We start from the raw sequence: 27,962 nt of genomic DNA, 5'->3' as shown, positions 1-27,962 counted from the left end.
CAAATTATTATTGTAATCCTATTCGAAACATAGAATGCAGTGGCAACTTTAAACTGACTATTTTATAGCCTACCTAAAATTGCAACAGATTCGGCATTCTCTTCTCGCAGCTTTGAAATAATATTTTCATAACTTGAGAACTGTCCTGTAATTTTATCCTTAGTAGATTGAGGAATATTCAATAATTCTTCTTCGGTAAAGAAATTTTCTAATTTCGCGCAAACCTCCATTGCCGGAGAGAAATAAAATATTGTAATCACAACTGCAGTTAAAATGGTATGGAATGGGGAAAATGTAGCAAAGTTTTGACATTAAGCTAACTTGTAACTTACAATGAAGAAAACCTCGAAAAATCTGACTTTAACGATTACAATTTAAATAATCGTTACTTTTTTTTTCCACGTGAAAAATTCAACCAATGAAAGCGACGAACATTAATAACAAGGGAAATTTACCAAAATGTAAACCTAAACTGAAACTTATTACAACTCCTGAAAGGCAACGTTGATCAATTCAAGAGTTCTGAAGTTAGTAATTAAAATTTAGCTTTAAATATTCTAGTACCAAATGTAAGTATAGTTGTTATACAGAATATTTTTTATTAAATAATTATCAAACGTTATAGTTTCAAAATGCTTCAGTGGTTAGTAAATCATTCTGAGTTAAGGCTCTTATCTGTACTTGGAATTCTTACTATAGAGCTGGTCAGCTGTTGCTATGAAACATGCTTTATAGCAAGTTTTTTTTTTTTATGCTTAAATTTCAATGTTGCTACTTGGTAACCGGTACTTCTAATGCTCGTCCAAATCAATGAAATTAAATAAACGTAATTTGACTTCACTAAATGTTTAATCGTAAAAAAGTGCTAATTAGCAACAGTGTATCAACTCTTTGAGGTTGTCACTCGTGTTTCTCCCAACTCGCAGGTCCATAGGGGCATTTACTGAATGTCCTAGCTAAACCGAAAGCACTACATAATTTTCAAAGCTCAATAAATAAATTTAATCCAAAAAAAGGTCTTATCAATAAAAAGTTATACTTTAGTATAAAGGTTAATTTTGTTTCTACAATGCAAAAATTAATACTTAATTATTTTGAATTTTATCTGAATTACGAAATTAATTGGTGACTCTTAAAACAATGCACTTAATAATTTCTACATAACACCTGTGTTCTCCCTACACATTATTAGAAGTGCTGTCTGCCCTTTGATCCTTATAAATGCACCCTCCTTGCCCTTTTTTGCAAAAGTCAGCTGACATTCATTAAAAACACTGCCATTATATTTATTAAGAAAAAGGTTATTTTCTTAACCACCTGTTATAATGAGTTATCCAAAGGGAAGGGGAATTCCAAATCCTATGCTCATTAAATTTCAACCCTATTGATACACTAATTTAGAAATCTCTATGCAACATAATCATTTTAAGTACTTATACATGTAGTTAAAATACTGATTATGATATATTTAATCGCGAAATTTATATATCATGATGAATATTCGCATGATTTAAATATGAAACATTGCAATTCGTATTTTTTGGAAAATTTCACATTTCCTTATGATTTAAAAATCGTTCGTCACGATTTATTTTGGCAATTTTTTAAATGAATATAATATTTAAAAAGTCATTATGGTTTAAATATGTTAAAGATAAGGAAAAAATTTAGCTTTGTTGATGTTCATAAAAGGTATAAAATATTTTTAATCTGGGATATTTCTGTATCACAATCTGTCGCACCAACTACAATCGCCAAAGTGCCAAATAAGTTTTAAACTTGTAAATTTTTTAAGAGATGAAAACATGTAGATGTTTGCCCAGGGGTGTCTACTATTTATACCTTTTGAGCTGGTCCCTTTCATTAATGTTTTTTTATAGTTTCTCGCGGACAGCTGCCTGGAAGTTGCCAAGACTTGGCAATTATTCTGCCGTGGATCATGATAAGAAAATCTTCCCTTTGTTTAAATTAGCTTCTTTGTTGGAATCCCAGTCAAATTCTGTACCAGGTCACGCTGACTGCAGTGCTGACGTAAAATGTTCTCAGTTGTGAACTGATCATAGGTTCAGGTCCCCTTGCCGTCAGTCAAGCTGTCAAAAATTTTTGTGGTTTTCCTCACCATTTAAAGCATATACCAGTTTCACAGAAAAGGTCCTCCACTGAGGCAAATTTTTTCCTATACTTGATCTAGGAGTTCCCATGTCTTCTGGATTAGGTTTTTAGGTTTAAAAATTACAAGGTTACATATTTGAACATAGGTAGTTGTAAACCAAAAATTGATTCCTCTCTCCAACGACTGTTGTATATTAACTGAGTAGAAACTGAATAATTATAATGTAACAAATAATATTGATCTTAATAAATATATATATTACAGAGAGTGCTTAGCGTTTTTTAAAAGCCTGAAAGGTGCTTTTTTTATTCAGGGTTTGTAAAAAGTACTTGATTTTCTACCCTTTTTAAAAAAGATTTTTTTCTTTGCGGGGTTGATTATCCTTCTAATTTACAAAAAATGCGTGATTTTCACAATATTCTTTGCAATATTTAACCGAAACTAGTTATTTTATAGTGATTATGTAAAAAAAATTTAAATAGTTTTGAATTTTATTGATTTTATGTTTATGAATTAAGAACTTTAAACAATAGGAAAAAAATAATTTTTATTGCTGCACAAACCCTAATTATGAATTTTTTTTTTTTTTTTTTTTTGAAAACTGATTAAAAAAAGTGAGTTCTTAAAATATGCATATTTTTTGTTGAAAAATCTGAAGAAATTACTATGTGTTTAGAAAAACCAGTTAATATTTTAAATAATTGTGGCTAAATTTTTTCTTCATTCATGATATATAATTAAATCATAATTTATTATGCAGAATTTAGTATCTTATAAAATGTTCCCAATGAAACAAAAGTTACTTGTCTTAGGTTTTTGACAGCATGTTAAAAACAGCTTTTAACATCAAATACCCAATCCTAATTATTAGTGACACCAGCTGATACCTCCTATGTTAGGGATGCACAACCTTTTTCAGTGAAGGGCCACATGCACAGCAGATTGACCAATGAAGGGCCGCATGCCAAAGTGTTTAGACCGACATATTGAAAGCAATTGTTGGTGGTGATTGTTATATAAACATCATTGTTTATATAACACTAAATTCTTTTTGTCGGTTAACCTTGTAATCTCTTTGCAGAAAATACAATACTTTAAAACGTTTAAAATTAGAAAATGCAAAACTGATTACTTAAGAAGGAAAACAGAATTCGAAAATCAGAATCAATTTATCAGAAAAAATTTAGATAAATTGAAATAATTAAAAAACTANTTTTGGCTAGAAGTGTTTTGAAAACTTTGATTTAGTTATGCCTCCAAAAGGCAGAGGTAAGTTAGTCTGAACATTTTTATCAGTTTTTCTTTTATATTTTCATACTTGTATTTTTCAATTTTAATATTGACAGAAAGGTGAAATGTTTTCTATTCTTTTTCTCTGGGCTGTAGTGATATTGGCTAGTCTTGTGGTCAATTATTCCAAATAAAATTCTGTTTTGTTTATTATGTGATATTTGATAGTATATATATTAAACATAAATTTTATGTGTCCCAACTAAATAAACCAACCTTGATTTTTTACCATGACTGAGCAAAAAGAAAAACCAATGAGAACCAAACATTTATATTAAGAAACTCTTTATCTAACATCTGGTAATGTATAAGGAGTAACTCGCTTCTCCTCCTTGGAAAAAAAAGAAAAACTAAGTAATTGACCCATTTAAAAAAAAGTGCCCTATCTCAGTTAAGCCACTTCTGGATTTTCGCTACTAAATGTCATTTTATATAATACTTGAAATATATGAAGTTACTATGAACGATATTCGGTCCTCTGTTGGTCAAAATGTTTTTTTTTTTTTTTTTTTTTTTTTGTTATTTGAATATATTTAATAAAAAGCAATCCAAAATCATATTTTTTTTATGCTTTTCCATTATACCGGAGCAAATCTCGCCAACCAGACTTTTTGGTGACAGCACACAGTCGCCGGAACAATTCACATAAAGCAGACTTTATTGGCTATGGCACACAGCTTACACATAAAAAAACAGTTAATAAATGGTAAATTTTTTTTTTTTTTAATACTTCAGAAGCATAAACATTTTAATATCGCTTGAAAAATTTTTCAAATGGGGATTCCGTTTGCTTTCCCCAATTAAATTCCTCAATTTCACTTTCGAGATGATGGTGTGCCGTTACTCTGTGTTTCGCCATTTTGCTCTGCCCAACAGTCTCTCTATTTTTTGCGTGTGCATTCCAGTTTCCGGATCAACAAAGTTATATTTATGGTTCACTTTGAAATGTTTAAAGCTTTCATCTTCCAACTTACTATTGTGGTATGATTTCCATGAATCGGAATATATTAAAGTTTCTTTTTTGATATATTCCTTAATTGCCTTGAAAACGGTTTGGCTCCTCCACAAGGTTCGTTTCCTGGCAGACTCCACTGAAGATATATTGTTGTGGTAGAATCCATCCCGCATTGTTTTTTCGCTTCGTAACCAAACTTTCATAAACTTCGGCGATCGTGCCAGATCCTCCTACTTTCCGGTGTTCATGTTTAAGAAAAGAATTCACTCGAGCATGAAGTTATTCCAGTCTACAACTGTTCTGTGACGGAGTTCCAACTGCTTTTTACACCGTCTAACGGAAGTTAATCCGTCGCTGCAGCAATTAATAAACCGCACATGCTTCAAAAGTTTCATTTTCGATTACTGAAACCATGTGTCGTTATGGATACGACATACAGGGACAAGATGAAAGGTTGTAGCACCTGTGAATTTCATTTCCGATATACAATTTCATTTCAAGATTCTTATCACAAGTTACGATTTCATCGAAAGCGATGTCTTTGTTTAGGGCAAATCCCAAATTCTCATTGCTTTTTGGTTTAATTTTTCGTATTATGAAAAAAACGTGACCAATAATAAAAAAAATGGTAGTGATTTACTTTGAAAATGTGGAGACAAAAGGTTGCCAGCTGCGATATTCGTTTGGAATTATTTGCATCATTATTGGCGCCTTTATCGCCTGCCGGCATAATGGAAAAGTACCTTTTTTTTCAATACATTATTTTAAATAGTTTTCACCTATGTTAAGTTTTAAAACTTGCACATGCCTTGCAATTTTATATTCAAGAAAACAAATGGAAAAGCAAAATTTGCTAAACTAGATTGCATTATACTGAACCTTTCACTGCTTATTTTTTAAAATTATATTTAGGAAAGTTAGTTAAAATTTTCATTGTTTTTTCTATACTTAGTACTAAAAATAAATAAAGTTCTCGAAACGAAACACTCAGAGTATCTCTTTTGTAAAAAGTCCTATTAATGTGATTTCTTCGTCAAATTTTATTACTGCCACAAATTTAATTTATTTACAAATTCAATTTTTTTAATGATTTACGAAATTTGAAAAAGGAAATAATTTTTGTTTTTCTGCCTATAAAATGTGAGACTGTCGTCTATAATAGAATTTAAAAAATATTGCATTTACAATTCAACATTTTTTTATACATTTTTATTTTATACTTCTGTAATCTCATTTCTGTTTCTTTAATTAGTGATTGTTATAAATAAACCATCTTGCAGAAAAATATTAGTGCTAGGAAAGTTTGTCTCCGAAAGCCTGATAACTTAAAAGTTTCATTAAATATTGCATTGAAAATTAGATTGGCTTAGAAGTTTCTGTGGGCTTTTTCATTTCATGTGAACTTAACTTGCTATTTTATTAGCGTTGCTAAACTCTACACTAGTTTGCAATGGCGGGGCTACTAAATATTCTAATAATTGTTGTCCTTTCTTATCATGTTTCATTGAGCAACTTATATCCTATAGGCCGTGGAAGAGGAGCAGGTAGACAAGAACAGGAACAACATCCTCCAGGTCAAGGTCCTAGACAGGGACCTCCCAGACAAGGGCCACCTGGTTTTGATGCCAGAGGAGGACCACCAGGATTTGATCCCAGACAAGGGCAAGGTCCTGCTAGACAGGATGCCCCAAGACAAGAACAACAAAGACCTCAAAGTAAGTAGGATTAACAAGTTAATTAATGTGACAGCTCAAACCTGCTTTATAAAATTGAAAGTTTTGAATATATAAAATTGAATAGTTGAATTGAATATTAAAAAATTCTTAAATATTAATTATCATTTTAATGAATGTAACACATTTTAAATATTGATCTAAGTGGAACTAAAGAAATATATAGTTAAGCATGAGGGCAACGATAGATTTTTCTTTTTGTAGAATCTGAATTTCATTACATAATCATATATGTATGTTTCATTGCTGCCAACCTTGCTGGAATTTTCAAGAAACTGCGTCATTTCCAGCTTTCCTGGATTTATTCAAATTCGCCTAATTTTTTCAACATTTATAGAAATATCTCTTTGTTTGGGGAATATTTTAAAATAAAAAATTCATATAACAGGAAAAATGATATTTCGTTGGATCTAAATCAGACGGATCAGGTCCAATATTTTTAAACTGCTTTCGTAAAAGTTATGTTCAAAAACAATGCAATAAACTCAAAATATGCAATGATTTGATACGCAATATTCAGAACACAAAACCTAATCTAGTTAAACGTGACTTTGAAGCAGCTCTGCCTACCTTTTTTATTGTGGTTTTATTTTTTCTCCTTTTTAGTTTAAAATTATGAAGGTAAAGTAATGATTCGGAATCTAGCGGTGCTGAGAGTTGTTTTGTTTGTGATCCCATTAGTAGGGGTGCACAACCTTTTTGAGTGAAGGGCCACTTGCACAGCAGGTTAGCTAACGAAGGGCCGCACATGTATTGAGATATGTTAATGACAAATGTAGTAATGTTTGTTTAAACATTAGCGTTCTATTTTTTTATCAATAAACTTATTAATATATTTGTAAAAAATTAAAGGTGTTCCATTTTTAGAATTCATTCAAAAATAAAAAAACTTATCCTTTTTTTTTTACAAAAAAAATTGCTATTTTTATCACATGAACAATAGATTTATCGAAATAAGTAAACATTGAAGAAAAGAAATGTTTTTTTTTTTTATCATATCATGCAATACGAAAATTCATTTTAGAATTACGAGGCGCATCCAGAAAGCAAGTTCCCCTATTTTTTTTAAAGAAGTTATACTTTCAGGAACATATTTATTGGCAACAAGTACAGCAATGTTTCAGCTATTTTTCAACATAGCCACCACCAGAATTGAGACACTTGTCGTATCGTGGGATCAACTTTTGTATCCCTCTGTCGTAGAACTCTACCGCCTGTAAATGGAACCAGCGTGTGACAGACGTCTTTAGCTCTTTGTCGTTGCCAAAACGCTCACCGGAGGACAGGAATTTCTTGAGGTGCAAGAAAACATGAAAATTGCTGGGAGCAAGATCAGGGCTGCAGGGTGGATGATCAAACAGCTCCGAGCCAAATTTCGTCAAAACAGTTGCTGTGCGTCGAGCTGTATGTGAAAGAGCATTGTCATGGAGGAGCACAACTGCAGTAAACATTCCACACCTCTTGTTTTGAATGGCACGTTGTAATTTCCGCAGTGTTTCACAGTAACGGTCGGCGCTTACTGTTTCACAACGTGGTTACATTCACAGGCGGCAGAGTTCTACGACAGAGGGATACAAAAGTTGAACCCATGATACGACAAGTGTCTCAATGCTATGTTGAAAAATAGCTGAAACATTGCTGTACTTGTTGCCAAAAAATATGTACTTACTTTTTTTAAAAAAAAATAGGGAACCTTATTTTCTGGATACGCCTCGTAAATTCTAATATATATAAAAAAAACTGCAATGCTCACAGAATGAAAGTAGGAAAAAATTTAGTCATAATTAAGTAATATAAATTAAAATTAAATATTTTAATTGAAGAAAATTTATAGGTTTTAAACAAAAGCCTAAAATAAAAACAAAACTGTGATAGTGTAGGAAAATAAAATTCAACGCTTATTTTGTAATGTACTTTATTATTTCATTTTATTAATTATTAGATTTTTTTATATCGTAAAAATTTTCCTTTTTTTTATTGAAAAAGGGTTATTGCAACAAAAAATTGAAATCTAAACTACAAACAGGGAGCAGTTTACAAATTCACGTTTTCCGCCATTTTATGAATTTCTCAAGTTGCAATAACATTGCATTTAAACTAGGGATGTAACGAGTATTTGGCCCTAAAAAATTAAGAACGTTTTTTCTAACATTTTATTTTCTTTAAATAAAAAAAACTTTTTTTTAGACGTTTTTATTATAACGCAGTAATTTTTAATTGCATTTCTGTTGACTTAATTCTTTTTTCTGGTAATTGGAAAACTGAGATGTTCAGCTTTAAAATTTTATTTCAAAAGTTAAGATTGATTTTTATGTTCTCTGTTTCGCTTTTCGACTTTTTCAAAAACGTTCTTGATTAGTTTTATTTTTTATAGTTAATTTATGAATACGCTTTTCCATGAAATATTATTCTGAACATTGAAATTTTAGTTTCAGTGTTGCTATGCTGCTAAAAGATTTTGCTATTTGGCCCCAAGTGTACGGCGTTCAGTCGATTTTTTTTCCCTTTCTTTGCCGAATATTTGGTTTTTGACCAAATCACAATTCCTTACCACATTCGACCAAGTCATATTCGCTGCGGGGAAAAAACGAAGGAAAAATAACTTGGATTTACGATAAAACTGCACCGAAATACCGTATCAAAAAGTGATTATTTAATTGCTCGATTAACAATCACGTGTCATAATAACATCATAGATAAATAACGGGATCGTTAAAATCATGTGGAAAAGTATAGAAATAATTGGGGGGGAAATTGCTTCTACTTATGCCGAACTCAGCACGAATAAAGTGTGTCAAATGCACGATTTAAAATTTGCATGTTGTAATAGAATAATTGGAATTTTTTATGATACGTGGGAACGCATAGCAATAACTGCCGAAAAAAATTGTTGAAAAAAGGAAAGAATTTCAAAAAAAAAAGAAAACATATAAAAAATCACTTAGATTTAAGTTGAAATTGTCACAAGTAAAGTGCACCAAATGGGCGATCTGAAACTCGCGTCGTAATAAAAATTCGGGATTTTCGAAATCACGTAGGAAAGCGGAAATAACTGTTGAAAAAAAATCATTTATATTTACGATAAAATCGGCTTAAAGAAAGCACATTAAACATACATTTACTAAAGAATCTGTTAAAATTGATTGTGTCAAAACGTGATGACTTAAAGCACGATTAAAAATTGCCATTTTTTTAATTGTGTTTAGAAGCTCTCGCGGGCCGCACTTCAGTAGTCGAAGGGCCGCATTTGGCCCGCGGGCCGCAGGTTGTGCACCCCTACCATTAGGGTTGGGGTTTTGGACAGGACACATGGGTTTTACTGTCTTAAACTGTCCAAAACCTTGAACTTTGGTAAAAGGTAAAAATTCTATAGGTGTAACCATTGTACACATAATAATTACATGTATCAATAGATATTTAAAATTTTTTATACAATTTACTTTAACTTATCAAAAGAATGTAATATAATAGGAAAAGGTTTATAATTTTTGAAGCTCCATAATTCATTGAACAACAAAAGTGAACACCTAATCCTTTAAATATAAATATGTTTTTAATACTGATAAATAATGTTTTTGCATAAGGATAAATAATGCAATATTAGATTATTGTTGTTGCAACAACAACAACAAAAAGCAATATTAGAAAACAATAAATTTTTTTTAAAAAATACTGAATTTGTTTAAAAATTAACCTTAATATTATTTTTTTTTAAATTTTATAATTTCTGCATCACAGGATGATAAAAAAGAAATCTATTTTTTTTAAAAATTGTTTTTAAATATATTTGTTTAAATTGGAAATACAAAATAACTGAAAAATGTATTAACAGTTTTGAAGGGCATGACATCAGTTTCAGTTACTGACACTATGCTAAAAGAATTGAACATGAATGAAATAAAAGTATTCTTGAATAGTACTGTAGATAACAAACCTGTTTATAACTAACCAAGCACTTAGTCCCTAATAGCTTAACCTGTATGGCAAGGTCAAACTTCAGTTATGTACTATTGAATGAGAGGACCAATTGAACTTGATTACTGATAAATCTTCCTTTGTTTAATGTTTAAATTGAAGAGTCGAACAATATTAGTAAAACATTATTCTTTTAAAAACAAATATTCTGTAGTAGATTTAACTATCAATATGTTATTAGTTCTATGTTAATTTTACCTCTTAAATATTGTTCAGATAAAATTGTGACATAATTTGAGTTCAGTTTTGGACAAAGGGGTTTTGGACAGGACGGTTTAAACAGTGGATTAATCCATTCTGTCCTAAACCTTGCCAACCCTGGATCCCATGCTATAAAAAAAACTTGCCCATGGAGTATTTGAATTTGTTTTATTATAAATGACTAAAAGAAGAAAAAGAAATACTATCAAACTAATAACAAATCATATTTTAAAATATTTTCATTCATCTTTAAAGTCCTCAAAACGGTGATAAATATGTATTTTGTTCAAAATGTACTATTGATTTAAATTTTTTGCATTCTGGTAAAGGTGATTACATAAAAAACTATATTAACAGTGTGAAACATGCATAATTCCTGTGTCAGTGCAAAGAAAGATAAAATAACGTCTTTTAGAAAGCAGATGACTTAAGATTACATACTCTTAGTGGGACACAACCTGCTCTTAAGCTGAGCAGATCATATTGAACCTTTTTTTAAAAAGATTTTTCCTTGTATAAAAAAAAATATTTTTTAATCTAATTATAATAGTGAAGAAAACATGGCATAATGGATATCCTATTCTAAAAATTAAGTATCCCCCCTTTATTATTCTCCTGTCATAAAATCAGTTATTCAAAACTAAAATGCACAATTTACACAGTGTATTTCCTTTACAGTGCTATCTGGTTTATAGTTAAGTGTTTTTCTGAATTTGTAAGGTTGTCCTGACAATTAAAAATAACTATGTAATTTATTTATTATAGGAGAAAGTGACTTTTTTGAGTAAAAGGAAAGGGTTCTAAAAATAAATACAGCAGGTCCCGCAAACACCAAAGTACTCTGGTTAAGGAAAAATGCTTAATTTACCGAATCTATGTTCGTAATTAGTTTAAAAAATAAACATAAGACAATGGACTAACAGTCCACACTGGCTGATATTTTGTCTTTCTCTGTTGGTTGGACCTCTGTTCTTGATAACTTTTTAAGAAATGTCATAACTAAATGGCACCATAACATATTGAGAAATATGTCTACTTAAAGTCTGATATTATCCCATTCTACGAAAAAAATATTCCCTGCGTAGTAAAAAAAAATTCTCACTAAAGGAGTACATTCTGATACATTTATGACATTTTGCCACACGAAACATTCTATTTTGCTTGTTAAATCTGGAATCATTTTAAATGTGGGTTTTTTAAAGTTATTAGTTTTTTTTTTTAAGATGTTTCACCCTATATTATGAAACATAGTGAGTTTTAGCTTTTGCATTTTTAAGAAAAAGGATAATTAGCTTCTTTAAAGAAGGTTAAACAGCTTTTTTCCAATTCCCAAAATTAAAGGGGTCTGTTTTTTATACTTTTTCTTATATACAGAAATGCAACACCTTCATATTACAGTAAATAACAAAAGAATGTTTTGTTTCAAAAGAAAAGTTTTCATTTTTGTCATATTAATTTTGTTACTGGCGTCTTATTTTGTGAAGGGTCCGGTCCCTTAATAGACCAAATTGTTTTTTATCTTTGAACCCTAGTGCATAAATGTAATTAGATTCATTTTTTGTAAAAATTTTAAACTTTTTTTATATATGTATAGTGCGAGGTCCTGATGATCAACAAAGACAAGCTCCTGGCAGACCAGAACAAACAAGACCACCACCTGGTAATTTGATTTTTTTTTTAAACATTATATATGTAACGAAATTATGAAACTTAGATGAAGGTCTATTTTATTTTTTCTTTAATATGCTGATTTATAAAAGACTATTTTCTTCTAAAAGGATTATAAGTAGAGCTCGGATTTTGATCTAAAAAATCTCAACTAATGTCCTTAAAAAGTGCTAAAAATGCGAAAATTGCGCTAAAAATGCCCTATGACATGACTTAAATAAAGTAAAAATATTGAATTAAAACAATGTTTAATTCTTTAAAATTATTATGAGTCATTTCAAAAAATATAAAGAGATGCAATACTTGTTCTATGTTCATTAAAGTTTGAAAAATATGTTTTATATCCTAATATAACAAGAAAGAAGGAAAATATTTTGACTCCAAAACATTTTCAATTTGTATAGAAACTTAAATGAATATAACAACTTCCATCTCATAATACTACTAAATATCAGAATTACAATGGATTATTAAATGCTTTTTGATATTTTGAATTGTAAACGAGCGTCTCTTACCTGAAAGTAAATTTTATACCTGGAGAAGCTTCTTTCGACGTCTACTAATGTTATTGGTGCGTACTTGAAAAAGACAGTCTCACTTACGGACAATTCTTTTTCAGTTTGAAAAGATGTTGCTTCACCTATTAATATTCTAAAGATTTTCTTCATTGTTTGGAAGCCAATGTTCTTCTCGAAAACTTTGTTCAATTTAGCTGCTACACTTTTCCCCTTGCTTTTTGCAACACTTGACTCACTGCGTTAATATAATTTATTGCATCCAATTCTTGTTTCACCAAGCTTGTAATTGTCGAGAACACAATAGCAAAGTTAGACTTGATAAATGCTAAGTTTCCTTCGATTTTATCAGAGGCTAACACGCTTTGCACAATTTAATTGATGCAGTCCCTTCTGAATCAAAACTACTGACAATAGAGTTCACTATCTTAAAATTTTCACTGTAGTATAAGCATGCATCCAACCAGGTACCCCATCGTGTGATTACTAGTTTAGGGGACAAATCTAGACTAAAAGCAAATGTTTTGAAACATTCTTGACAATATGGGGCTTTCAGAAAATTCTTTTTCACATTTGACACCAGACTGTCTACATCAGAATAATTTACATGGATCTCTTCAGCAACACGATGAAGTGAATGTGCAAGACAAGTAACATGAACGAGTTTTGGATAAAATCCTTTAATTGATTTTCCAGCTTTGACCATATATAGTGCGGCATCAGTTAGAAACGGAAGAACATAGTTGTGTTGTACACCATTGGGCCATAATAGATTTAGGGATTTGTCAAATAATTGACAAATGGAAGAGTGATTCACTTTTTCTAGTTCATCTACATTAAATGAAAATGGGAAAGCTGTAACAAAGAATTACTTTTAAGGATTTTATATCAATCAATAACATAATGGAAAAACATAACGGCATGCAGGTGGTATTGAGAGTTACAATATGAAATGTAAAATAAGACACATCTTGCATTTCAAGTAATAAAAATGCCCTAAAAAATAATAAAAATTGGAAAAAATTATCAAGAAACTTAAAAAATGCTTTAAAATGCAAAATACGCCCAAAAATTTAGAAAAAATTGCCTATTAATCTAAATGACAAAATGCTCTAAAAGACAAAAAAATGTAAATGTTATCAAAATCCAGGCCTTAATTATAAGGTTTCAGAAAGAATGTTTCTTAAAATTACTACATAGATTAAACAAGAAATGTGCATTAAAAATGCTATAATTCAGAGTAGATTTTAAATTTACTGAAATCATATTTTATAGGGAGGTGCTACATATTAATAATTTAAAAGAAAACAACAAGTTTTCTATAGAATTGTCTCATAAAAAGTCAAAAAAAAGTTTCTTTAGCACTTCATATATATATATATATATATATATATATGCACTAAATGTAACAAATGTTTTTCTTCAAAATGTATTCTAAAGCATATTCTAGTTTCATATAGAAATCAGGGTTCTCACAGGTCATTTTTTAATAAAAATATTTATACAGTAAAACTTAGTTTATAAGCACTCAATGAAGAAACTAAATTTCCCCCAGGTTTTTTTCAAATAAAACCAGATTTTCCCTTGGTTTTTTCAAACCCGAATTTTACATAGAAAATCTAATACAGCGAAACCTCCTGTTATGGACACTCCTGCAAAACGGACTCCTCTCAATATGGACGCATTTTTAATTCCCGGTAATCTTCTATGAATGAAAGGAGAAAAACTTTTCGCCGTTTTTGAAACAGGTTTATTTTTTGCCTTATCCATAACTAAAAATATTGTTAAGCTATTTCACTACTAAAGAATCAATCTTTCTCTTGTCACTTTACTATATCCTTGTAAAAAAAAGGAGATAAAATGATACTTCTCTCCTGAAATAATTCGGACAGCGGCATCTTTTCATCTGGACCACACAGGTTATGAGACCCCTGAAGTTGAAATGACTTTTCTCGATGCTTCTTCCCCATTGAAAATTTCTTTAATTTTCTTATCAATTTGAAGACTGTATTTAACACAGCTGGAGCAAAAAAAGAGAACAGAAATATATAGTCTTTGATGTGTTCATATAAATGAAACTTATTCAGACACTTGATAGCTGATCAATTGGGAATAATCAACTCCATAGGTCCTCATGACTGAACAGTGAATCATGGGAGGTTAACTTTCAAGAAGGTATTAATCATGTTCCTTATCAAATGATAGGTAGGTGTAAGGTGATGTAAACCTAATAATTGAAGCGGACTTAGGACAGAAAGCTCCTATTCAGTATCATATGTCTGACTTGAGTATCTATGCTAATAGGAAAATTATATTAATTTATCAAAAGCTACATCTAGAATTATGTATTTATACCTAACTTCTTTATATATTCTTTTTTATTTTTCTTAAAGTTTAAATAAATATCCTTTTATATAGTTATTTAATTGTACTTATTGTAAATTATTTAATTATATCTGCATCTTTGAAAATATTCTAAAAACAATTAATTGTGTTAAACTTCATTATTTGGGTACCCTTCCCGTAAACGGACAATTTTTTTGGTCCCTAAAATGTCTGCTTAACGGAGGTTTTACTGTATTTGGCATTACAAATAAAAGAATCAATTTTTTCTGATGAAAAATTTCGTAGTCTAGTTTAAGTATGGTATTGATTTTCATTGAAATTCACTTGATATACCTAGGAAAGTCAGAATTTTTTTTTTCTGAAATTCAGTGAAAAACCTGAGAAATATGATTTTAATAAAGATCTTTGCTAAAATCTTTTTATAATTATATTTGAAATATCCAATAATTGTTGAAGCTGTGTAAATAAGTTTTCTTTTTTAAAATGTTTTGAACTCAAATTTGGTATTTGTACAATGTCTCAAATGATTGTAAGAAACTGAACTTTTTGATAGAATGTTTATTGTCAGAAAATTCAGCTTAGCTTCTAAGTTGCCTGTTTCATTATATTTATTATGCATTAGACTTCTTCATGTCTTGAATTTTCTCTCTCCATATTTTCCACCTCTGTCCATTTTCAGATGTTTTAATTTGTAATTTATTAGCATTGTTTTCCTAAAAGAGATAGAAGTCTTTAGTCAAGATTAGTTATCTCTTAAAAAAAAATTTTTAATTTCATCATATATTTGGCAATCTAGTTCCGTTTAAAAACTAAAATCACCATAATTTTCTGCTTTTTATTGTTCTTATTATTGAAATATATTGCCATATAGTTAATTCAATCAAATAAAAAAAAATTATGATACTGCTGTGTTTTTATAATTCCTATATAAATTGTAGTATCCATTTTAATACTATTTATTCTACCACTATTTATTTATAAAATATTAAGTAAGACTTCTATTATTTATTTTATAAGACTTATATTATTAAACTGTACTTTTATATACAATTTAAATGATTGTATTAAAATTATATGTATTTATTTCATTTACTAAACAGTTGCATATGTTTAATTTCAATCAGAAAATTCAAAGATACCCCTATATTGATTGTATGGAAGATTTTGGGATGTTAGCATTAGCAGTTTTGTATTTCTTAGTCAGTCTTGTAATTTTACCGTAAATTTTCAACCTAATTTAGCAGATTATATCTTATAATTCTTATCCTATGGCACTTTGATTTTTTTTCTTATTAGTTCAGCTTAAATAAATTCGTTTTTAATAATTACATAAATCTAGTTTCATTTTTCTTAATATCTTAAAACATTAGGTTAACTAATTCTTGTTGACTTGAAATGCTTAAAAAATTAAGTTTAAAGTATTACGGATGCAAATAAATATACTTATGTAAGTTTTATAATTACAGTTCAAATTATGATAATTTAAATCAAAAAAAAATTTGAAAAAATATCTAATTTTTCTAGAAATCTCAGGGAATTAAATTTCAACTGGAGTGGCCATTGTACTAAACACTTAATTGGGTAAACAGAGCTGTACTCTCATGCAGTACTTGTCAAAAACTGATTGTTATCCCTTTTGAAACTGCTTTTTATTGGAAATAGCTCATTGGAAATACCATTGTGTAACCACTTCACAGTGATTGTTCACTGGTCCAGGAGGTAGCTGATTATTCATAGTAGTTCGTTGGATTTCAGTGGTACAATACAGATAGAGAACTGTTGTTTTCGAACCCTATATTGTATTTTGGCTATATTATACGGAATTAACTAAGAAAATTATTAAGTTTTTGGATTAAACTGTTATTTAATTTTAAACTGTTATTTAATTTGTTTTTACGGAACTACTAACTAGATTTGACAATCTCTTATTTTTCTCCTCAGATACTCGACCGCCACCGCGGGAAGAACCACCACCTGCGAGGGAAGTAAGAACAGAAAGAAGAGTTGACCCAGAACAACTTGGTATTGATCTGGAATATAAAATGCAAATACAATCTTCATTACCCCGAAAACCCAAACCTTCACAGCGTCCGCCTGGAAGAGTTATCAGATTGATATCCAATTGCTTCAGTATTGATTTACCCCAAGGCAGTGTATATCACTATGATGTAGATATAGTTAGCAAAAGGAGAGCTGCTGAACCAAAAAAAGTAGCGCAAATTCCGGCATTACAAGATGATAAAAAGTATCGCTGCATGAGCACAAAGCGTAACAGAGAAATAATTGATCTAATGCTTAGAGTTGATCCCCATTTTCGAAACTTGCATGCGGCATATGATGGTAGAAAAAATTTATATACTAAGAGACCCTTGAATATTCCGAATCCTCCTCTGAAATGTAATGTTCAAATGCCTCCAGAAAATCCAGCTGATGAGAGAACTGATGATTTTGTGGTTAATATTCAGCCTGTGAGAAAGAAGGATAGCACCTCTTGTGCAATCAGCTTGGATTCACTACAAGCCTTGTTTGAAGGTCATATAAGTTCAATTGATCAAGAAGCCGTGATGGCTGTTGAAACTATTTTAAGACATCGACCTTGTCAGCGGTTTTTTCCAGTTGGTCGCTCATTTTTTTACCCACCTGCTGAGCAGGACATTCACCCTCTGGGTGGTGGAAGAGAAATTTGGTTTGGTTATCATCAAAGTTTGAGACTTGGTCAGTGGAAACCTATGGTTAACCTCGATATCACTGCCACAACCTTTTACCAGAAAGGTCCTGTTCTTAATTATATTGCAGAATTCTTGAGGACAAACATTGCTGGCTTAGAGAACACGACTCTCAGGGATGCTGATATTAGAAGAATTTCAAAAGAGTTGAAAAACATGAGAATTGAAGTAAACCATTTAACATATAAACGGAAATATCGCATTTTGACTTTAACTCGTGAAAGAGCTGATAGATTAGAGTTTAACATCACTGAAAATGGAGTTAATCGAAGAGAGACTGTAGCAAATTATTTCCGAAGGCAGTATAATAGGCAACTTCGTTTTCCTCACCTTCCCTGCTTACAAGTAAATCCTGCAGCAAAGCAAATATATTTGCCCATTGAGGTTTGTGATATGGTTGAAGGTCAACACTGTAAGAAAAAACTGGAAGAAAGGCAGAATGCAGAAATGATTAAATTCACTGCTAGACCTCCCAAAGCACGTTTTGATGAGATAAGAGATTTACTGAAGAGGGCAGACTACAGCCGTGATCAGTATCTACAAGAATTTGGAATGAGAGTATATAATGAACCGTTAAGACTTGAAGGCAGAGTTTTAGGTCCTCCAAGTGTTCGCTATAACGAGTCTAAAATAGTGCCTAATGATGGTTCATGGGATATGCGTGGCAAACAGTTCTTTAAAGGAGCTGAAATTGATTCCTGGGTTTTCTTAAGTTTTGGAGGTCCACGATTTTGTACTCATGAGCACTTGAATAAATTTGCCAAATTGTTAGTTAATATTGCTGGAGAATCCGGTATTTCAATCGGCAGACCTCAACTAGTTGATATTATCGACAATCGCAGAGTTTCAGTTAAAGCAGTGTTGACTGAGATGAAAAAGAAGTACAATGCTCAGTTAGCTGTTATTGCAGTTCCAGGTGCGAATAAGGCTATCTACGGTGAGATTAAACAAGCTGCAGAAACTGTGCTTGGATTGACTACTCAATGTGTTAAAGATGATAATGTCGTCAAGAAATGTAATCCTCCTTTAGTCAGTAACCTTTGCCAAAAGATCAATGCAAAGATGGGAGGAATAAATAATTCATTAACCCCTGGGGAAACACCTGAAATATTGAGGCGACCTGTTCTTATAATAGGTGCAGATGTTACGCACCCTAGTCCTTCAAAGGATATAAAGCCCTCTATTGCTGCAGCTGTTGGTAGCCTCGACTCGCATCCCTCTCGTTACGCTGTCACTGTACGAGCTCAGACTAATGTGGATGAAAAGAAGCAGGCAATTGAGATCATATTGGAGTTGAAATCAATGGTTAAGGACCTTCTGTCTGCCTTCTATAAAAACACACGGGGTAAGAAGCCTGAAAAAATCATCTTCTACAGAGATGGTGTAAGTGAGGGACAGTTTGAGCATGTCATGAGACATGAAGTCACAGCCATCCGTGAAGCTTGTCAAGAAATCCAAGCTGGCTACGAACCTGGAATAACCTTTGTTGTTGTTCAGAAAAGACACCATACTCGTTTCATGCCCCAAGATGCAAGAGATGGTGTAGGCAGAATGAAAAATATACCGCCTGGTACGACAGTTGATAACACTGTTGTTCATCCATTGAATTTTGATTTTTTCCTGTGCAGTCATTTTGGATTACAAGGTAACTAATATTGCTGTTAAGATATTTTTAAAAAAATTAAGATAAACTCTTTAAAGGTTAGTGCTAAGAAGTTCAAGATAATGAACTAAATTTAATTGTAAGTAGTGGCCCTAGTTAGATCTCGGGGAGTTTAAAATGAGGAAAAGCTTAGTGCCAAATATTTTATTAATATACATATAGCACACGGACAAACAAACATAAGATTAATTAAGAAAGGGAGAAATAAAGGTCCATTTGGTTCAAAGTCTGAGCATCCACTGCCTTGTATATGGTGGCGCTGTTGTAGCTTAGCGATGTGGTTGCTACGGCTATCCTTTTTTAAGATATTTTATGAACTCTGCAACCATTTTCAGTTATGGTGTAATTTCTTAATTCTTTTAAATCTCCCTGCAGGGCTGATTGTGCTCTGGAAAAATTCCGTATTTTTCGCTAACTGTGATCCGGAAGTTTCCGGATATCTAAGCTTCAGATGTTTAAAAAAATCATTGATCACAAAAGTTTCCTGAAATCAAATTTTCAAAGGTGGAACTTAAAAACACAGTTTGTTTTATTTGTCTGTAAGGGAGAGTATGGTACTTTATAAGCTTATATTCAAGATTACTATTCATTTTTTATCAGTAAATAGTTACTATAATAAACTCAAGAAAGAAAGACATATTTGTAAATTTCAATTACTTCACCAGGTCATGCGTAAATGGTATACCGGTATGTGTAAAATTTTAAATATATTTTAAGTAAACTTAGAAATATTGAGAAAAAAGACAAAACCTTGTTTACATTTTTTTCTAATTTTTCGATTTAAACTTTTTTTTTTATTTAAGAAATTTTCCGGAATTTTGACTTGGGGCTCACAATTACCCCTGTCCCTGTAAATGTAATTATATTTCAGTGCATGAAATATTAGTTTAATGAGAAAGTCGTTTTGGATTCAAATCATGCAATTTTCTATACACAAATAGTGAACTTTTATCAATCAAATATTTTGCATTCTGTTTCTTGACCTTTTTCCATTTTCTGGTATTTTCATGAGTCTGCGCGCATAAAACTTTTGGTTCTTTTTTCCATTTTCTGGTATTTTCATGAGTCTGCGCGCGTAAAACTTTTGGTTCTTTTTTCCATTTTCTGGTATTTTCATGAGTCTGCGCGCATAAAACTTTTGGTTCTTATCAACAAAATAACTTGACCAATTGCGATTTTAGATAGTTATCACTAAGGCCTGGATTTTGATGACATTTGCATTTTTGGACATTTTTTGTCTTTTAGAGCATTTTTTTAGATTTATAGGACATTTTTCTTTAAATTTTGGGGCATATTTTGCATTTTAATGCATTTTTTATAGTTTTCTGTTAATTTTTTTCCAATTTTTATTATTTTTTATCAATTTTCATTATTACAATTCAACATCAAACAATGAAGAAAATCTATAGGATATTAACAGGTGAAGCAAAATCTTTTCAAATTGAAGAATTGTCAGTAAGTGAGACCGTCCTCTTCAAGTACACACCTATAACATCAATAGACGTTGAAAGAAGCTTCTGCAGGAATGAAAATTTACTTTCAGACAAGAGACGCTCGTTTACATTTCAAATTATCAAAAAACATTTAATAATCCAATGCAATTCTGATATTTAGTAATATTATGCTACTAATATTTTGGTGTTATATCCATCAAAGTTTCTATACAAAAGAAAAATATTTTGGTGTCAATATATTTTCCTTTTTTTGTTATTTTAGGATATAAAACATATTTTTCAAACTTCAGTGAACGTAGAACAAGTATTGCATTGCTTTATATTTTTTAAATGACTCATAATAATTTTAAAGAGCAAAACATTTTTTTAATTCAATATTTTTACTTTATTTAAGGCATTTTTTGCGCAATTTTTGCATTTTTAAGGGCATTTTTTGCACTTTTTAAGGGCATTAGTTGAAATTTTTTAGGTCATCAAAATTCCGGGCTCTAGTTATCACTGAAGCTTTTACCATTTAATAAGTTTTGCTAATTATGAAATAAGCAACAATTTGCAAGTACAAGGTCGGAGATCATAAGTCTCAAAGGAATTGTGTTCCACCATACTATGTGACACCTCAAGCATCTTTAGCAACGCATACAGTATTATTGATGTTTGTCTGGGAAGTGATGGTGTCTAATCCCCAAATCCTGCTTTGATGATGAATACTATTTCATTGCTTACTATATTTTTTTTAGGTACTAGTCGACCTTGCCACTACACAGTGTTAGCTGACGACAACAACTTCTCGGCTGATGACCTACACAAATTAACGTATTATCTATGTCATACCTATGTGCGTTGTACCAAAAGCATATCAAGTCCAGCCCCAGTCATGTATGCTCATTTGGCTGCATTCAGAACTCGCCAATACCTTGTATCAATGCTGGATGAATCAAGTGGGGATAGTACTGATTCAGCTTCTACTTTTCATCCATTGCCGGATGCTGTGATTAATGCCATTAAGGTTATAGATACTCTAAAAAACACAATGTACTTCGTCTGAGGTACTATTCATGTTGACATAGCCTTGCCTTAAATTGAAAACTTTGTATAAAAATTTTTGTTGAGGTTATGTGACTGGAGAGCAGAGCAATTATTTTTCGAATAAGCCTTTTTTTATTATTTGCTAGTATATTAGATCTCATTTAAATATTGCAAAAGCTTCTAAGGGGTTCAAGAGTTATGACCAATGCTTATGTACTGTATTAATCTTGTATAAAATAATGACCAGTGCTTGTGTACTATATAAATACTGTATAAAATAATAAATTGAATAGGAAATAAAAATATTTTTAAAAAAAAACATTTATTAGCAAGATTTTGAAAAAAATATTGTTCAATTGACTCCTCGTATTATAGCAGTGGGTTTATTGCAATTTTCAGTTCTTGTGCTATTAATTTCAGCATTTAATCAAGAAGAGATAAGAATGTAATCAAAACATCCATATAATCATATACCAAATATTTAATCAAAATTCATTAAGTCTACCATGTAATCAAAGTTTTTCTCCACATAAATCTGATTATAACAATTAAAAAATGCCTTCTTGACCTTTTCTCACATTTGCTGCCTAATTCTTTTGTGTTTGCTTGAGTTAACTCAATTTCAGATTTTATTTCAAATTTAAGTTAACTCAATTTCAAATTTGATTTTAAAATATAGTAAATAAATATGTATTGACAGCTATAAATACTTATTGGGGTTGGTTTTTTCTCTAGCAAAACAGTGAAATAAAAATTAAGCATTAGAAAAAATACTACAAAAGCAATACTATTGTGTGTCTATTATAGTGAACTTATATTCATCTTGCTCATGTCTAGTCATTTTATACCTGTAAAGCTATTTGTGGATTTCAAAATTGAATACATTCAGCATAGTTTTGCTTAAACAACAACCTCTGTTAACTTAGTATTTATCGAACAATTAAAATTTTTAAAAAATTTCTGTAAGCATCTAATTTTTTAATTTAGTTTTTTTTTAATACAGAATATACATATAGCANAAATTCACGATCTTGCACTTTTTTAAAAACCCTAGAAAAATGCTTAAAATTTAAATGTTTTATTGAATGTAATATATCTCAAATAATATTCTGTTTTCTAAATGTTACGTGCAATATACAATCAGTATTCAATTACTCTCAAATGTTCTTTAAGAAAAAGATTGTAAGTCAATATTTTTATTTTGGTTTGAAGTAAGACAGAAAAAACAAAGCTCTGGTTTTTATTTATTTTTTTAACAAGAACTGCACTTACATTTCAAAAATAAGTCATATGTTTTTTATTCTTTAATTGTTTATTTAACTGCACTGTTATTGAAGTGAAAACTGCATCACATTTTTTTTTAAGCTCTGTTACAGTGCTATGCAAGAAAAGCAAAGTAATTTGCATTCTGCGAAAATGCCTAGATTCATTTTATTTTTTGTGGTACTTTTTTTGATTATCTAGCTTTTTTAATGTGAAAATCTAGAATTGTTAATATGTATCAAAAAAGTGATTATGTATAATTCAGTTATGTGAATATTACTCTAAAATTTATGTTAATAAAAAGCTATGAAGCATAAATAAAACTTTTATCTTTATTATCATGTTCTAGTTATATTTATGACTTATTTACACAAATTCCACTCATTTATTTATAACAATTCAACTATACTTATAAACACTATCACAATTGAGCTATTGCATTAATCATTTATAAAAAATATATGTTTGCTAATAGATTAGAAATGATTGGTGTGATATCTTAAAAATTTGTGAAATTTAGATTAATGCAAAACGAAAGCAGATGTTAATAACTATACTTTTCTCGGTAAACATATTTCCTGCAGAAAATATCCAACAAATGATTAATTTATTATCACATTTATAAGAAAATTCTATTTTTATTTAAAGCTGGATCTATCCATGAAAATGTCCTGTAATTTGTAGTTATGACTTTAACAAAGCTGTTCTATATATCGAGTTCATAATAGAATAAAATACAAACTACATACATTGAAATATTTTTATTACTTCTATATTTTGTGCTTTAAAATTTTTAATTAACTTTTTTTAAAAGCACATGACATTCATTCCTCTCCCCTTTTAATTTCGGACTTCCTAAATGTCAACGGATTTATTGATCTGGCCTGACGGGCAACAAAAGCACATTATTGGAAATTGCAAATAATCTAAAAAGGTATACTCGCAAATATTAAAGATACTAATTCGCAATGCAATTGAAACATAACAAGATACAATACAAAATTTATTAAAAAAATATATCAAATACTATTTCCTCGACCTATGAGTCGTAACATTCAGTTATAAATTATGCTTTTAAAATGTAGCATCTTTCAACTGATGAAATAGTTCAAAGGTGTTGGCTTTAGAATTCTAGATCTGATGTATTCCTTGTATAAATACCAGAGCTTCTAGAAGAAGAAAGGAATTCAAAGTAATTAAAAACAATACTTTCTGTAAAAAAAACGCGCTATGCAGCTGAAAATCCTAAAGGAATTGAAACAATGAAAAAATACCACCCTACCTGACGGCTTTCACGGGGTACCAGCTTTTTGGGTGTTTTATTATATATTAGTCTTGAAATTATGCTTTTGTCTTGTATTCTCTTCCTGGACTTTGGCAAAACCTTTGGGGTACAGAGACGTTTTTAATTAAGACGTTTGTCGTGCACTCTCGATCGAAAAGGTTTTGCATTTATGGCACCCGGAACTGGTACCCCCTGACGACGTCAGCTTCAGTTGTATTTTTTCATTGTTACTTTTGAAATTTGTTGTCTTTCATTTAAATTAAAGTAATTTATTTCGTCCCCTAAACATTAAATGTTTTTTCATAAACAAAATAGATAAATCCAACAAAGATAATTATGCCCAATCACTGTCCGTAAAATTATAGCTAGTTGATCAATGTAAATTACGTTGATAATGTGTTAATTATGGTTATTATTAATCAAATAAAGCCCGAATTCAAGGTAGAAACTAACCCTGAGTCACAGGTTTTACGAGAGCAGCATCAAGTTAGATTCCATATTTTCATTTACTTCTGTTTTCGAAAATAACACTTGTGATAATTCATCAATAGATGCAACTATAATTATTTTATGTCAAATAAATGCTTATTAATAATATAAAAATTTTCCTGAGTTAGTATCTTTAGTTCCCAAATTATTATTTGCAGTTGAATTTTTTTTCTTAAATAAAATTTCCAAAAAGTCAGATACTTGGAACTATTGATCGATTTTGCTCAAGTTTTGTATTTTGCCATGAAAAATTACGCCCTTTAAAATGGCTTAAAAAAATTTATACCGTGCAATTAGATTATTAATGTAATAATATTATAGATTACATTAAATAAGATAGATTATTTAATGTAATAATACAAAATAATAAATATTTACTGGAGCTTATATTTTGCGTGGAACTATCTTAGGATAAACGAATTTTATAATTGTCTGCAAAAAATTTTCAATTCGCTTAAAAAGATGTCGAGACACAGCGAAATATGCATTAAATTAACATTAAGGAGTTCAAACAACGGGGAGCTCTCCTGACCAAACTATTGGTACCATATATTCCAGATTGCAACTACCCCCTATATTTTGGGTAGTCAGAAACCCGAATCCGTTGGAAAAAAATCCTGCAGTGGACTGATCGTTAAGACACGGTTCCCATCAGATCACCGAAGTCAAGCATCACTGGCTGCGGTCAGTGTGCGGGTGGGTGACAACTTGGATCAGTCTGCGTAGGGACCGAGGATGTGCGGTATTGGTCCTCGTTAAACTGTGCTACCGTAAAGCATACCAGCCAACTTTTACGCATTTGGCGTAAAATTTTACTTCCACATTTAAAGTGATAGTAAAATGTATGCTTTCGATATATTCCTTGTATTTATAAACTTACTTTATAATATTTTTGATCCACCACTATTTTTAAATAAATTAACCATATACATCAATATGTAGTACTATTGTAGTAACCCGTATAAGATTCTTCAAAGTACAGCGAATGTTTCTGCTTAAAATTGTAATTTAAATTTCATTTTACTACCACTGGGGAAAATCATCCTTCAAAGGATTAAAAGTTGGCACGTATGCCGTAAAGTGCTCGACTTCGCGTGCAGGTCGTCGGGCTACCGAAGCGGGGGTGCCATCCCCTCTGCAGAGGATCAAAATTGTGATGGCATGTCTTCGGATCATCCCCAGGGATGTTTCCCAGACCGTCGTCAATAGCCCATTGTTCAGCTCTAGTGCGACGTAAATGAACAACAACAACAATCGTTGGGGAAAAAAGTATGTTTATTCAGCGAAAGTATGTTTTTGTGTCTGATTTCGTAACTTCGTCTGTAACTTTCATAAAATTCTGTTATTATTATTATTTTATTTATTTATTTATTTTTCATATTTGATGTCACCCCCTTGAACCATTGAAATTTGAGTCCTAGACCGTGAAGATCATTAGATCAAAAGTTATTCAGGATGGCCCTTTTTTTCCTTCCTTTTTTTGTACATTAAAAGGTTTATTCTTTTTCTTTAGAAGATTGACGATTATTACGATTCAATTTCGTATGCTTTAAAACTTAAAAAATCGCATTAAAATAGAAATACTCAATTGAAATAAAGAAAAAAGTAAGTTTTTTTTTGCAGCATATATAAAAATTAGTTTAGTGTAATTTGAATACACTTTCCATTGGTGCAAATATTTATTCGTTAAACCAAAATGTTCTTTTGTATTTTTGCAAATTAAAATACGGTGAAAGCTTGATATATCGTGATTCATATTTCGAGACGTTCGATATAACGATAACTTCAAAACATTAATATTTAAGTTACAAAAATTCTTTGTTAATTTTAATTATAGAAAAATGCATTTTCCTCACATGAGTAATTTCCGCTATTGCGGAAAGCTGATATATTAATGAATTAGAATTAAAAGAACTCTCTTCCACCACTACTTATAAATATTTTAAACAGTAAATTTATGGTCAGATAGAAAAATGGTCATGCTGAAAAGTCCTTATGAAATTTTTATAAGAATTCGATATGATTTTAAGATTTCGGCTTTAGTTTGTTGCCACAGATAAATGCATTTCACACAAAACTCAAATGTTCGAGGGTTCACCAATCTTGGCTCAACAAGGGCCAATATTGGACTCATTAGAAATGTTCAATTGACCGGTTATTTTATTGCCACTATTCAGTCGATGTTTACCCTATATAAAATTGTCAAATTCACCCGATATTTTATTGCCTTTATTTCGCAATATCTGCCCTATGCAGATTTGTTAAGTTCACCCGATATTTTATCGCCGTTATTCAGCCTATGTTGTTTCGATATAGCAGTGCTCAACTCAACCGATGTTTTATAGCCGTTATTCAGCCAATATAAACTCTACTTAAAATTGTCCGATTGATCCGATATTTTATAGCCGTTACTCAACCAATATAGGCCATATATAGAATTATACGATTTAACCGATATTTTAAAGACATCATTCATTCAATGTAGACCCTATTTAAAATTGGCCGATTAACCTGATATTTTATAGCTGTTAAATAAAACTTTAAAAGTAAATAATAAACGGATTTCACAATCTAATTTTTAGCATCCTGCAATATCAAGAATAAATTTTTAAAGCCTCTTACATCGCTTTAATTTTCTACTCCAAATCTCACCGTATTACCCCTAAGATCCGTATAATGAGTAAAGCAATTTTCCTTTTTAAAAATATGTGAATTTAAAATATTTAATTGTTCTATTAATTAATTTTCAAGATATTTGGATCAGCTGAGAGTTTTAAGACAAAGCCTTTAAGCGGTGGTTTTTTTCTTATTTCATAATAAATAATCCTAAACAAAAATTTTCTTTCAATCCTGTACAATTTTACCAAAATTTTATATGAACTATCAGAAATTTAATCGACAAACAAAGAAAAAATATTTATTTTCGAAAGGTGAATCTTTATATTGTACTTGGACTATTGTGAAATAAACAAAAATGTCTTATGTTGGGTTAACATTGGGATGTCTAAATTTTTCAATATTGGTCCTAGTTCTTANGGCATGTCTAGATTTTTCAATATTGGTCCTAGATAGAAATGAATCTTGTTCCAATATTGAAAGTCATTCTAGGACCAATATTGAAAAATCTAGGCATGTCTAGATTTTTCAATATTGGTCCTAGATAGAAATTAATCTTGTTCCAATATTGAAAGTCATTCTAGGACCAATATTGAAAAATCTAGCCATGTCTAGATTTTTCAATATTCGTCCTAGATAGAAAT

General features: G+C 30.4%; 2 protein-coding genes across 5 annotated transcripts in view; one reads left to right on the top strand and one right to left on the bottom strand.

Annotated features, from left to right (window-relative positions):
- LOC107438068 (nucleoprotein TPR) overlaps positions 1–569 on the bottom strand; it is a 98,599-nt gene extending 98,030 nt beyond the window's left edge. For both annotated transcript variants that reach the window (XM_043052385.2, XM_043052386.2), the window contains exon 1: positions 74–569. In XM_043052385.2, the coding sequence (XP_042908319.1) occupies positions 74–230 (157 nt within the window). In that variant the 5' untranslated portion in view covers positions 231–569. The remainder of the gene's footprint in view (positions 1–73) is intronic.
- Positions 439–23,269, top strand: LOC107438080 (protein argonaute-4). 3 transcript variants are annotated; one of them, XM_071184934.1, is made up of 6 exons: positions 439–569; positions 3,327–3,382; positions 5,885–6,073; positions 11,862–11,927; positions 16,738–19,167; positions 21,377–23,269. In XM_071184934.1, the coding sequence occupies exons 2-6, from the start codon at positions 3,364–3,366 to the stop codon at positions 21,682–21,684; spliced, it is 3,012 nt and encodes a 1,003-aa protein (XP_071041035.1). In that variant the 5' UTR covers positions 439–569; positions 3,327–3,363; the 3' UTR covers positions 21,685–23,269. The 3 variants fall into 3 exon arrangements, with proteins under 3 accessions (XP_071041035.1, XP_071041036.1, XP_015905738.2); XM_016050252.4 differs by having other exon boundaries at positions 504–527; XM_071184935.1 differs by lacking the exon at positions 11,862–11,927.
- The last annotated feature ends 4,693 nt before the right edge of the window (positions 23,270–27,962 follow it).

This window comes from Parasteatoda tepidariorum, chromosome 9, assembly GCF_043381705.1.
Source record: "Parasteatoda tepidariorum isolate YZ-2023 chromosome 9, CAS_Ptep_4.0, whole genome shotgun sequence".
NCBI lineage: Eukaryota > Metazoa > Arthropoda > Arachnida > Araneae > Theridiidae > Parasteatoda > Parasteatoda tepidariorum.
The sequence above is the reverse complement of the archived record's forward strand: the minus strand, read 5'-3'. Positions and strand labels throughout refer to the sequence as shown.

What these genes read in the sequence shown, in the direction of transcription:
- LOC107438080 (XM_071184934.1), top strand. An exon ending in AGAACAACAAAGACCTCAAA is followed by an intron (nt 6,074 to 11,861) that starts GTAAGTAGGATT and finishes ATATATGTATAG; the next exon opens with TGCGAGGTCCTGATGATCAA. An exon ending in ACAAACAAGACCACCACCTG is followed by an intron (nt 11,928 to 16,737) that starts GTAATTTGATTT and finishes TTTTCTCCTCAG; the next exon opens with ATACTCGACCGCCACCGCGG.